This window comes from Haemaphysalis longicornis, unplaced genomic scaffold (assembly GCF_048455015.1).
Source record: "Haemaphysalis longicornis isolate Haplotype H1 unplaced genomic scaffold, Haemaphysalis longicornis Haplotype H1 scaffold_2, whole genome shotgun sequence".
Classification (NCBI taxonomy): Eukaryota; Metazoa; Arthropoda; class Arachnida; order Ixodida; family Ixodidae; genus Haemaphysalis; species Haemaphysalis longicornis.
This window is the reverse complement of record NW_027526295.1, coordinates 163,737,726-163,750,207: the sequence shown is the minus strand read 5'-3', so window position 1 is coordinate 163,750,207 and position 12,482 is coordinate 163,737,726. Positions and strand designations below refer to the sequence as shown.

The window sequence follows — 12,482 nt, the reverse complement described above, 5'->3', positions numbered from 1 at the left end:
CATAGGAGTGCTGTAGCTGAGGTGGTCGTTGCAGTGGGTTCATTTACACTTGTTTCTAATCCCACCCCCCCCTCACATTTCTTAACTGTGGTCACGTTACTGCACCTAAACCTTGTAATACGGAATTTAGTGAAGACTGTAGATTGCGCCAACAAAATAAGCTACCTATAGGCAGTAATGGTTTAAATTCAAGCATGTAATGCCTTTTTTTTTCCGTATGTGTTTGCGCATGTGCTAAAATTTCGATGCCTTGTCTAATGTCCTAGCGACTGCTGAAGTGAATTTGAATAAGGAAATTGTAGTGTGTGGACTGACTCTCCTGGCAAATATATTGCTGCTCTTATTGCACAAATGGGCATCTGTTCATTTGAAATGCAGCACCACCAGGTGGTTCATGGAAAACAAAACACCCCTTATGTGAGCCTCAGCGTCGGCAAACGAAGTGTGAAATTCTAAAATGCTTCAAAGTTTATTTAGCGACACCTAATGTCGACATGAACCAGCAAGCCGTTTTTTTTTTGTTGTTGTTATTTTTTTTCTTCTTTTACTCAGTGAAGCAGTGTGCTGTTATACCCAGCACCCAGAATTAAGTTTGCTTTAGCTGTGGAGAAGTAAGGGGCTGTAGGTGCTCTCTCTTCTCGATAGAGACTTTGACCAGGGCCAAAACAACGAAAAGTAAACCGATAACTAATGTCGCATTGGTGCAATGTTGCTTTTGCAAAAATCTTTATTCTCCTGACTTTTCCACTCCTGATGCTGTCTTTAGCATATAATAAACATAATTTTTCACTTCATATAATGCGTCAATGCTTCGACACCTCTTGCACTCGTAAAAGCAATACTGATGACCTGCTTACTGAGGCTTTAAAATTTTTTTTTTTTTAAATTCGAAATGTACTCGTATAGCATGCTACCTATGCGAACCACCAGCAATGTATTTTTTTCACTCCCGGTTATGATAATCAAGGGTATTGTGATATGTTATGATAATTTCCATATTTGTTGGTCGCGATTCCCTTCACATAACTGAACATTCCTTAAAATTTTAACAATGCTGACCAACCTGTCTTAATATGCTCAAGCACTAAGAATTTAGGCATATTGCTGCATTTCCAAATTCGCCTCGTACCGTCCTGTGTGTCTACCTCTTGTTAAACATGGACCGTTTGTTTCTGTGCTCTGTGAGCACTATGACGTTTGCCAGTTTCTTTTTCATTTTTTTCCCCCCAGTATATGTCATCCAGTGGTATTGACGACACAGCAAGTTTGTGCTCTGGTTGTCTTTGCGTTTCGTGTTGTGGGTGGCTTGAGTGGTGTGGTGATTGTGCTGCGTACCCTGAATTCTTGTTTCCCATTGTCAGTAGTGTACCTGTTGTTTCTCTCCCTCTCCCCATCCCCGGCCTGCCTTTCAGGGATTCTGGGAGCTATGACGATGGGCACACATACACGTACAAGTAATGAACCTCCTTTTTGATTCGCACCTGCGCACTCGGGACTTGTGCCACACCCTGCGGTCGTCTCTCATCACACTTGCATCGTTTTCCGCACACATGCACAGCTCGTGTCTTTTATAAAGACCTCTTTTTTTGTTTTGAATTTTTGGCTTTGTGACTGCGGCAAAGGCCTGCCAAAGCCTTTTTACCGGCCTTTTCTCGAAGCCTTGTGGAAGGCGAAACAGCAGCTACGGTTACTGATATTGTTAGGGAGGACATATTTTTCTGGTTTGTTTGTTTAACGATGTGAACGAGACTTGGAAATCGATCTCTCTGGGTTCTAAACTGTACAGCCAGCTCTGACAGCTGCCAGCCAATGGCTGGCAAACTTTGCATGCTGGGAGCACTGCATGCTCAACCGTGTAAAGTTTTGATTCTGCCCAAGTGGGCATTCAGGTAAATGAGTGCAAAAAGAGAGTGCCGCATGGTTTAATGCAGTACTAAATGCTTTGACCTCTTCAGTTATTTTCTGATGGGAGGTTTCACTGGAAACTTTGACTCGTTTGCACTGAAAAATGGAGAATTTTTTTTTATGTGTGTGCAAGCTCTGCGATGGCGTGGCCGAGCGGAATGTGCCGCGCTAACAGTTGTTGGCGCTTGCGTGGCGTGCAGGTTTCTTCCCCAGAAGGGGACCTGTTTGCGGCGAGCTGTCGTGCAGACGACATGTACCCGGTCGGAGACGACGACGACGACCCCGACTACTACGGCGATGTGCGGGTGCACCCGCCGCCGCCGGTCATGGCCACCTCGTTCCGGGGGGGCAACTTTGACGACTGGGACGACGCGCCCGACCCGTACCTCGAGGACAAGTTTGACGACCTGTCGCCGCCCCCCTCGCACGTGCGTCACCACCCCGCCCAGCTACACCACCACCCACCGCCCGGGACGACGCAGCAACGGCGGCACCACCACGGCCGCCGCCCGTCGGAGTACGACCACGACGAGTGCGACGACGACCGCAACTATCGGGGCGGTGGCGGCGGGGGTGGCGGTGGAGGCGGCGACGCGGGGCTCCATCGAGGACAGAAGTACCCCGTCAATGTGCTCTAGCAGGGACTCGTTGCTCCCGCTCCGCGGTATAGAATGGTCTTGTCTTTTTTGACGGTGTCGCTGTTGCCACCCCAGACAACGAGCGACGATGACGACGACGACGGCGTCTGGAATCCTGCAACCTGCCGGGGCTTGGCGGCCTCTGGCAGGGCTGGCGCACCGTCTTGTTTCGCTGTGTCTCCTCTCTAAAGCACAGTCGTTGGCTCCCAGCCGACGGTCACACTTTGCAACGGATCCTCCCCGGCAAGCGCTTGGGCGGCCTTGTCGCAGGGGGAAGCCCCCCTTCAGGTGCTGCAGCGGCACTACACGCCTGTACCGGCCGTAGCCTCGGGGGTGGCCACCCTCCCACCCCAAACACCTTGCCTTCGTCAACAGCAAGCGGTTATAACGTCTTTCTCAAGCGAAGCAGCAAAACCACGTGGTTGTGCCAGAGGACCACTGCACGGTCCTTCCCTCCCTCCCCCTCCCTCCTACCCCGCCTCCGACCAGGCAAGAGGCACATTTGTAGCGCGGAGAGAGGAGAGAAGTGCTCCCTCTCTCTCTCTCGCTACTTCTTTGCCGCAACTTTCAGCAAGCTCGCCTTAATGCGTTCAGAACCACCAGTCTGCTGCTCAATGCAAAATGCTCTCGTTTTGTTTTCTTTCCTCCCGAGCGTCTTGCTGCGACGTTGTCCACTGCAAGGACGGTCGCATGCACTCCTGGTGTTCTGAGATGTTCCTCGCGCATGCACTTTTGAAAGCCCTTCCGCAATTTTTCGCTGGCCCATCGCCGGTTGGGCTGTCCGTGACACACTGAAAGGGTTCCGTAGACTGTCAGCTCTGCTCTGACATTAGCGGCTTTCTACTCCCGTAATTTCCCAGAGCCTCCTGTGTTACTGAAGTCGTGGGCCCGAAGCCTGTGGGTCATTGCGCCCTCGAGGTTGGTTACTCGCATGCCCAGGCAAAAGAATCCCTCAATCCTTGTTTGCGTACATACGCATTGACTACAACCTGGAACTTCACCACATCTAGTGAACACTGAGCTCAATGGCTGGAGACTTTAGGCAGATGCTGGTTAGTTGTGATTTTGCCATGAGCTGTGGGATTTTTTAACAATTGTGCATCCTTCTTTTTTGCCCGAGAGATTCCTGCATTTTTAAGATAGCTTCTCTTTTCTAGTCAGTTTTTAGTCATTGATGAGCCTATTAGTAATAGTGTATAGGTAACCCAAGAGCACTTGCATAAAATCGCATTAATTTTCGTGCTGTGCATGGTATGCTGCTCTGTTCTTGTGATTGCATGCTTTGCTGAGCAGATCTGATTTGTCTTAATTTTTAACCTGCATCTGTCAAGAATGATCTTGTCTGCAATGTTTGTTGCTAATTAGCTTTCTGGTCAAGCATTGAATTGCGAATTCATCTGTTGACTAAAGCACTGTTGGTTGAAGGTCAGTGCTGTGGTTTCTGGTGTTTAATCTTGATTTAAGAGATTTATTGTGTTGCAAATTACCCCCTCATTTTTAAAATTTTGTGAAAAAGCTAGAAAGTGCTTTAAGTTCCTGCATTACAAAGTTAAATAGAGAGGTGTGGTGTCAACTTTGCAGCTTTGAGCTTTGTTAATTTAAGACGAGACACTGAGTTTTTTTGTGTTACATGCACGAATTTTCAGCAAAGACTCGTTAGTCGTTTACCTGTATGGGAACGTTTAGAACAGGAAGACTATCAGCCGGGTAATCTCGATTGTATCGTTCCAAGTTCAGCGGGCAAATATTGCTCGCATAAATTTCAGAAGATAAAGGCTTTTAGTTCCACCAACCTAAATAGTAAGCTTGTTAGATTGCATACTTGCCAAAGTTTCAAGATCATGTAAATCTCCCCCATAACCGCAGAATGGTAGAAACCATTACTTTGTGGGTGCTAGTGAGAGGGTAGTTGTCATGGAAGGCTTAAAGGAAAAAGGTCATGTAGGGGCAGGACTTCACATTTGATCTCTGGGTACTCGTTTAAACATTTTTTGCTGCTTGCTTTACCTCAAAAAAATTTCAGATTTCTGTAACTGATCTCGCAGAAAATGTTGCAAGATTTACCGTTGCAAAAATGCTGTTCAGTGATTCGCTGGCAGATACTAGTCATTGCTAGGTAAATAAATAGACTCTCTTTTTTTTGCTGGTAAAATTCACTGGTCTGCCGTTTGCTTTTTTTTTTTTTTTTTTTGTCAGATGATGCGAGCAAAGCACGGATTGTTAATTTAAGCTATGTTTTACATTGCTAACATTGTTGTGTCAAGAAGACTATGTTATGTCCTGCCTACTATGTAAGGGCTGTCTGTTTTTCTGCCGTGTGCTTTCGGTTCATATCTTTCAGGGTCATTTTAGGAAGATTTTCACATTCTTCTTGCAACACAAAGGCATTCTCTCTCGTTTGGAGTTTATGCAGCTTTCACTGCATGCAGGTTTCTAACTTCAGTACTACCAACAGTAGTATTTGCACGCGAACCACACTTACACACACACATCACTTATAAAACCACGTACATATATGTAGAGTCAAGGGCGTTAATTTCCTACACGGTATAGGTACTATAAATATGTACATTGGTAACCATAGGGGAAGAGGTACGAACCGCACGGTCCTATTTGTACTCCTTGTCTGTTGAAACTGCCTTACAACCAAGATGCTGTGACAGGAACCGAATGCTCATGGTAGTCCGAGATAAGAAGAATCCAAGCAAGAAGAGTGTGATGTCTTTTTGATAAAGCTGCACCACCCTTCCCTAGTGTCCTGATAATAAACCTGAATGACTCAATCAGGTGACATTCGCTGCTAATCTACATGCATTCTAGGCCTTCAACCTTGCTTTCTGTCGCGCTTTGGATAATCTGATCAGTGGAACCTCATTATAGAGGAGAAAGTTGTCATGTGAGGCTCATGGGTCTTGTGATGGAGGCGTAAGGCTTGTTAATTCAGAACACTTGGCATTCTAAGATTCCTATCACGCGAAGTGAGGAAATAGACTTTCGGCTAAGTCGATTTCTCTGATCTTTTAGCTTAATGTAGAGGTAATGTAATACTGCATAGCTAAGCAAGGAACCCATGGCAAGCCACTGAACAATGTCTAGAGCAGTGGTTCTCAGCCGTGACTGCCCCAGGGACCCCTTTTGGGCTTGCGAAAGTGATGGGGGACCCCACGATGGAGCATATGTTGTTTGGTGTCATAATGCCAAACAATTTCTACTTGCAGCTTACGTAGCCCACAGACTTATTCGATGCCCGCCTTTTATGGTTGATGCTAATGACGATGCGCACCATGTTAAACAATCTGGTTTGAATCTAAAATTCTTTTAAACACCTATATGTTGCCTCTTCTGTGTCTGCTTTTTTCCTTCTCATAGCTGGCGTGTCGTGCAAAAAGCAGATGTTAAAATAGGGCTACGCGGAGAAACTAAACGTACATGTAATGCGGCAAAGCCACCTTATTGCATTGCAAGAAAGTGCTGGCAAAATCGAGAAAAGAATGGCGGGAGTAAAAGCTTTGACTTAGGCTTCGCGGACCCCTCAAATGCTCTCGCGGACCCCCAGGGGTCCGCGGACCCCCATTTGAGAATCACTGGTCTAGAGGATGTTTAAGGCATTTTCTCTTCAGCACAAACCCAGTTTTTTTCAATAAGCTTCCATTCTAAGGAGATTTGTCTAGCTAAGATGCAAATTTGGTGGAACCACATGATAGGGTTGAAAAATCGAGTTTGCCAAAATCTGAAATGTGGAAGCATTGAGTTTGGTGTCAGAGCAGGTGCAGAATAAGGGAGAAGAGAATCTTTTTTTTTTTTTTAGCCAAAGGGCTCGTGCAGTTTACAGACGGCATTCATAGTGGTAGAAACGTACAGTTTAGTTCTCAATTCATCTCTTCCACGCAGCCATCTCTTAATCGCAGTAGTGTAAAGGCTAGCATTTTCAGGTTTCATGTTTCTCATGTAAGTAGAAAAATTCCCTGTGGTTGGTTGCAGCTGCGGAGTTCTAGTAAAACCTGCAGTTCACAGTGAAACCATGCAGTCTAAGTGGTTTTATCTTGTGTACTGAAGCGATTGCTTCAGTTGAGTATTTTTTGTTGGAAGGCTGCAGGCGATGGGCTTTTATCTTCATACGTCTTGGTACACCAGAGGCCTGACATGACATAATGCTATTTGTTGTCTTTGGTGCTTGTTGTACCTTGTTAGTTTACAGAAAATTTGTTGCAGGCAAAAATGTCGCCATATGGGCACTCTTGGCATTGAGTAACTGAGAAGCCATTCCTCATGAACCATCAACTTCGTGAGATTATGGTGCAGGCTTCATAACCTTGACCTAACTTTCTTGCAGTATCATCAAATGTGCTGTTATGCTTACTTATGTTTATTGGCAAATCCTGTTTTTGGCTTGTTGGCGTGGCTTTGTTTATAGCATATGTTGCCATCTTGCTTATTATTTGTGTTGAGTTAGGCCACCCACTGTTTAAAGGCCAACTGCCCTCAAATTTCACCTCAACCAAATTTACTTTTAATGTGCAGTACGTACCACCAAATCAGTGGTGCACAGGTGGTAGCCCCGTGAAACGCCTCGTGAATCAGTTAGTAGCGTTTAAAAAAGCTCCACCGCAGACCACGCTGCACTTGCCGGCGGATCGCGTAAACAGCCATGATGCGCCTGTGACGCTCTGGCCAGCCGGGGCTTCTTCCTCTGGCCAGCCACGCAGCTGGAGAATCGGTCAAGCTCTGCTGCACACGCTGCACTCATTTGCTTCCCCGTGCGCGTGTAGAGCTTGCTTGCAGGCTTGCTCCCGAGCCCCTGACCGTTTGGCATTTCGCTCTCCTCAATTTCGGTTTCAAAATCGCCGATTTTTGGTGATCGCTTGCGGCGTCCACGCGCATATTTCAGCTGTTGTATTTTGCACCTTGCTCTCTTTTTCAGCAGGCAGTACGGAAACAGTGTTTTCAAGAGGTCGAAACTCGAGTGCAGTTGGCCGCTAAGATTTTATTGTGAATGATCTAGCAGTAACTCGGATTTCTATTGCCGGCTAGTTCGTAGCTTTATTAAAGTGTTCCCCCTGCACAAACTATCGAATCGGGCATGGTTGTGGGCTTCAAAATGCAAAGTTGAAGTTGAAGGGTTTGTATTGGTGTTCAAGCGATTAGTACCTATTTCATGGTAGCAGGAGAGCAGGAGATCAGTCAGTTCTTGGAAAATCAACAACAGTTTTGAACTAAAAAGACAATTCTGCATATCTCAAGTGAGGTGCAAGGCCCTGAGCCTAATGGTTTAGGATGACTTCTCAGGCAAGCACTGTCTAGCTTCTACGGTGTTGATTCAAAAATAACTTCATGCTGCAAGTTTAACTAAGTGGCTTTTGAGATGCAAACTAAAATTACGTTGAAAAGAACGTGCTGGAGGCATTTCAAGTATAGCCAGAGCATTGTAAGGAGCGGTATTCCAAAGAGCATTGCACAATCCTGGGACACTAATTGCACATGCCAATATCTGACGGGCTTAAATAAGTTGTACATTTCTACCTGCATTCCTGTACCGATTCAGATGTGATGGCACCTGTGCTTCAGACTTAGCTGTGCAACTGGGCATTGCATCGGGATTGAGCATTAGTGGACAGCATGTTAGCATCGATCAATGTATCCTTTACTTTTGTTTGTGCTTTTTTGGTCAACTTCATTTGCGTGCTCCATTTACAATTTGCGCAGAGTGACAGTCAGCGAACATGTCCGTGCAGCAAGGAGAGGCACTTGTACCTTTCACCTGTCAGGCTACTCCTGGTCTAATTTTCTGCCCATTTGGGCGAACTTCCTATGCCGGTACTGCAGGCACACACCCAACAGAAAAAAAGAGACAGGACAAAAATCATTTCAGTCATTTGAGCTTCACAATTGTGTAAGAATGAGCAGGAAGGGGGGAATAAAAATGGAGATGCGGCGATATCGTGAACAGAAAAGCTTAGTTTTCCCATTTTGGGCGTCACAGCCTTTTCTGTTTTTCTAAGAATACAAAGTGTTGTGAGGATAAAACGCTGACCAATGGAGAGTAACATGCCTAGAGCAGCTCTTAGTATACTCGCACCGAGTAATTTTTTTTTCCTCCCTTTGTCTTGAAGTGGAATTTACAAGTGCTCCGTTCCGGGGACTCTTACAGCGCACGCAGTGTGTCCGTGTGTGCGGGCTTCTAGAGCTGCGCCTTGCCACACGCGACGTGTGCGCTGCTCGAAGGCAAGTGCTGGCCCCTTGCTTTCTCCCAGTGTACTCCCCCCTCGACTGTCCTTGCCCCCGTTCCTTTCCCGGGCACGCTAGCAAAGCACTGACCACTTGCCCTGGTCTCTGGTATGCACTCATGCTGAGCTAGCGGCTAGAACTGTACCTGCTGACCTCAAGAGACTTTTTACCCTTCTCCCTGGGGACTCTCTGTACATGCGCGGTGGCCCCGTCGGCAGCGCTGGGACCCTGACCGTTCATCGAACAACAGGCCTCACACGTTCGCGTCTCTCGCGCTTCTTCCTCCTCTCCTCCTGTGCTGTTGGGCCGCGACCGACAAATGCGTGCGTGCGTCGGCCCAAGTGTGCGTGGATGTATGCAGCGAACCTAATCGTTCACCGTTTTGGTTGATGTTCTCTGTGTGTGATCTTTCTGGCGGCATTGTTTCACTTTTTTGTCACTTTTTTCGTGTGCTCGTTTCGGTTCTTTTACACGCGTGGGTAATGTGTGTGCGTGTGTGTGTTTGTGAGTGTTGTTTGCAGCCAGGTGAATGCTTGCAATGGGAAAGAGCTGTACTGGGAGGGCTTCGAAGAACTTTCATAATGCATATTGGTGGCTTTTGTCTTGACACATTGGTTCCCTGCTCTCTCTGTCCTTCCTTGTGTGCGTGCAGAGTGCGCCTTGGTCACCACAGTCAAGTTGCTTTGGAGAGTGAGTGGTGCAACCAGTTTACCACCTTGCAGGATGCCACTGCTGCAAGCAGCGGGAATCGAGGAGCAGGGGGCGAACGCGTCAAGATTTGAGCCGTACCTAGAGGTGAAAGTGAAGCACTGCAATCGAAGACGGGTGTGTTCAGGAATGGCCCGTTTGCCTGATGCCGCCCCCCTTTGTAAACGAGCGGAGCTGTTATTGCGCAAAGCCGGTGGTTCCAAGAGGGCGCTGTGATCGGCGAACCTCTCTCTTCCCCGTCGCGCGCTACGGCACTGGACTGATAGGGTCGGTGTTCAACAAGCGCGTGTCTGTGCAGCCAGTCAACATTGGCCGAGTAGTGAGACCAACTAGACATGCCGCGGTGTACATTCAGGCATCCGCGCCTGCTTCCTGCCCCGCCGATAAAAACAAGACACGATGGTTGTGATGTTGGTTACATCGCATGTAGCTCTAGCCTCTCTGCTTTCTAGGTACGATGTTTGTGTATGCTCTGTAGAGTTCCCATCTTCCATTCGTTGCGACATTACTCGCACTTTCTGTTCTGGCTTTTATCGTTGTCAGTGTGCCTGTGGCACGTGGAGAGTTCGTGCTGAGCAGCGAGACAAGTGTGTGGGTGACTTGTAAATAGGTGTACGCCAGGATTTTCTCACTAGTTATCTCTCTCTCTCTCTCTTTCTATCTCTCTTCTCTCTCCCCCCTCTGCTGCTGTTTCTCTGTACTTTTCTTTTCCTCGGCAGTGTTTGAGCTACTAAGAGACTCTCCCCTTTCCCGCCCTCTTGTAAAATGTGCGACATTTGAGGTTTTCTACTCTGTCCCCTCTTTCGACGAAACAAAAGGCAGGTATATATATAAATATATACATACAGGCAAGTGCTGATGCTAATCGAAAGTTGTGCAGATGAAGGAGGAATGCTCCTAGCTTTCACACCAGTTTTGAGCGTGCTTTGTCAGGAAGTCTTGTGCTTTGCTCTTTTTTTTTTCTCTTGAACAAAGCGTTTTCATAATGACAGCTCTTGCTAGGAAATCGCGTATATGTATATACCATGTATACATATATGCGCACAGTGTAATGTATAAATATGACACATGAGAAGAAGAAAAAAAAAGAAACCTTTTCGGCAGTTTGTAAATAAAGACATCGCCAAACACAGTGTGTCCTGTCATTTATGGCATGGAATGTGAAGGGTTACTCTTTGCCTTCACACCAAGAATTGATTGTGGGAGAATGGAAGATGGAGAGAGGGGCAGGTGCTGTTCGGGGTGTGGCATTCGTAGGCATGTTGGTGCATGTGGTATTCCACGCAGCTGCTTTTTCTCTGTATCTCTGCAAGAACTGTTTTGGATGTGGGTGCAGCGTATGCACTAACGATTTAAGCGAATGAGCAGTGCAGCCAAAGGGGTACAGCGATGAAGTCTCTTATTTGATTACAGCAAAACACGCTTATAAGGAACTGCAATATAATATGCCCCACTTTGGCTAGTGTTGGCAAACCTGTACATTGCAAATCGTTTCAAATTCAGGATAATTTTTAAACAAGTTATTTATTAAGTAACAAACCTGTAAACCACGTGTGACAAATGGATGTACAGGTGTGGCAACTGTCAGAGCTAACACGGAGCGCTTGGATCGGCGGAGCTCCACGGCAGGTGCTGCTGGTGGCACAAGCGTGTGCTCTGCCCACTAGCTCTCGCTCAATTTGTTTAGTCGAGTAGTACCACAGATAGTGCCTTGACTGTCCTCTCCTGGGTCAGTGTCACCTCTTGCTGATCAGGGGCATCGTCATCTTCTGGTTTGACTGCAGATAAAAAGTTGCAGCCACAGGTCTACCAATTAAGCCACTCCCTGTGGCACCTAGATTAGGTTGGCTTATCTAAACTTGCTTGCCAATAACTGATGATGATGATGGCTAAAGGCTTCCCCTTGAATCGGGCTGATGGTAGATTTATCTCACCTGTGTGAGCAGTTAAGCTTCCCGGTAGGTTCTTCTAAGATGAACTGTCTTTCTTGGGCTAGGTAAACACTGAAATTTGGTGTGCCAGTCACCAAAAATCAGCGGTTACTGATAGGGGGTGCTGAATCACTGCGGTGATAGGTTGGTCTCTTGGTGGTCAGCCGGTGACCAATCCATAGGTCATCATTGGTGCCTTCTCAGTGGGTCACCCATAACGCCCAAATTACTAGTGACCGTCCTGTATGTCATCGGTGGGTTTCTAGTAGGCTACTGTTGACCCACAACCCCGCAAATTACTATTGCCACTTGTGAAGGTAGCTTGCTATAGACACGCCCATGGGTCATAATAGTTCGTGACTGACGGGTGGAGGACCAGCAGAGCTACTGATGACACAGGGCAGCAGGCAGTAGACACCGAGCCTGCCGCATCCACACGTTGCCAGTTTGTTGCGGATACCGCAGTTACGTCGTGTCCACTCTAGCAACAAGTTGAAACCATTGACAGTATATCTCTATGGTTAAAACTAAATTTGCTGAAAGCACAATGCTAATTAAGCGAACAGCAGCTAGTGCACGGCTAACGAGCAAGCACATTGGAGCTGTAGTAATACAAACTTATTTTTAGCCAGCATGACTAGCCAGCCGGAGCCTGCCGATGGTCGGAGCAGCTCTCGTAATGATGGTTTCCCGGGCCGCGTGGTCCCACGCCCAATGCTCTCCATCCGTGCTCACATGGTGAAAAGGTGAAAAACGCAAGTGGGTTTACATGCAGTGGTCCTGGGTGTCTAGACCTGCCCACTAGCTCTCGCCCACCGTCTGCACCTTCCCTATCCTCCCCTCTCTGCCTGGGTGTCTTGGGCAGGCTTGGCAGAGAGGGGAGGGATAGACCCAGACAACACAATGTCCTCATGACGTCCTCAACAGGTCCAAACGTCCTCACTGTTTTTGCGGTCCTCAGGACATCCTCGGTACGTCAGGGCACTTGGTATCCCAGAAACATTTATTTGAAGACTCTCTCAGGATGTACTAATTTTGGTCGCTAGAAGACAGCGGGAACGCCCGCCATTATAGT

General features: G+C 47.2%; 1 protein-coding gene across 2 annotated transcripts in view; it reads left to right on the top strand.

Annotated features, from left to right (window-relative positions):
• Ca-beta (Calcium channel protein beta subunit) overlaps positions 1-10,606 on the top strand; it is a 45,818-nt gene extending 35,212 nt beyond the window's left edge. The window contains exons 11-12 of one of the 2 annotated variants that reach the window (XM_077698555.1): positions 1,413-1,454; positions 2,106-2,244. In XM_077698555.1, coding sequence (XP_077554681.1) covers positions 1,413-1,430 — 18 coding nt within the window. In that variant the 3' untranslated portion in view covers positions 1,431-1,454; positions 2,106-2,244. Of the gene's footprint in view, positions 1-1,412; positions 1,455-2,105 lie in introns of both variants that reach the window. The other variant, XM_077698554.1, reaches the window with a different exon arrangement.
• Positions 10,607-12,482: the final 1,876 nt, after the last annotated feature.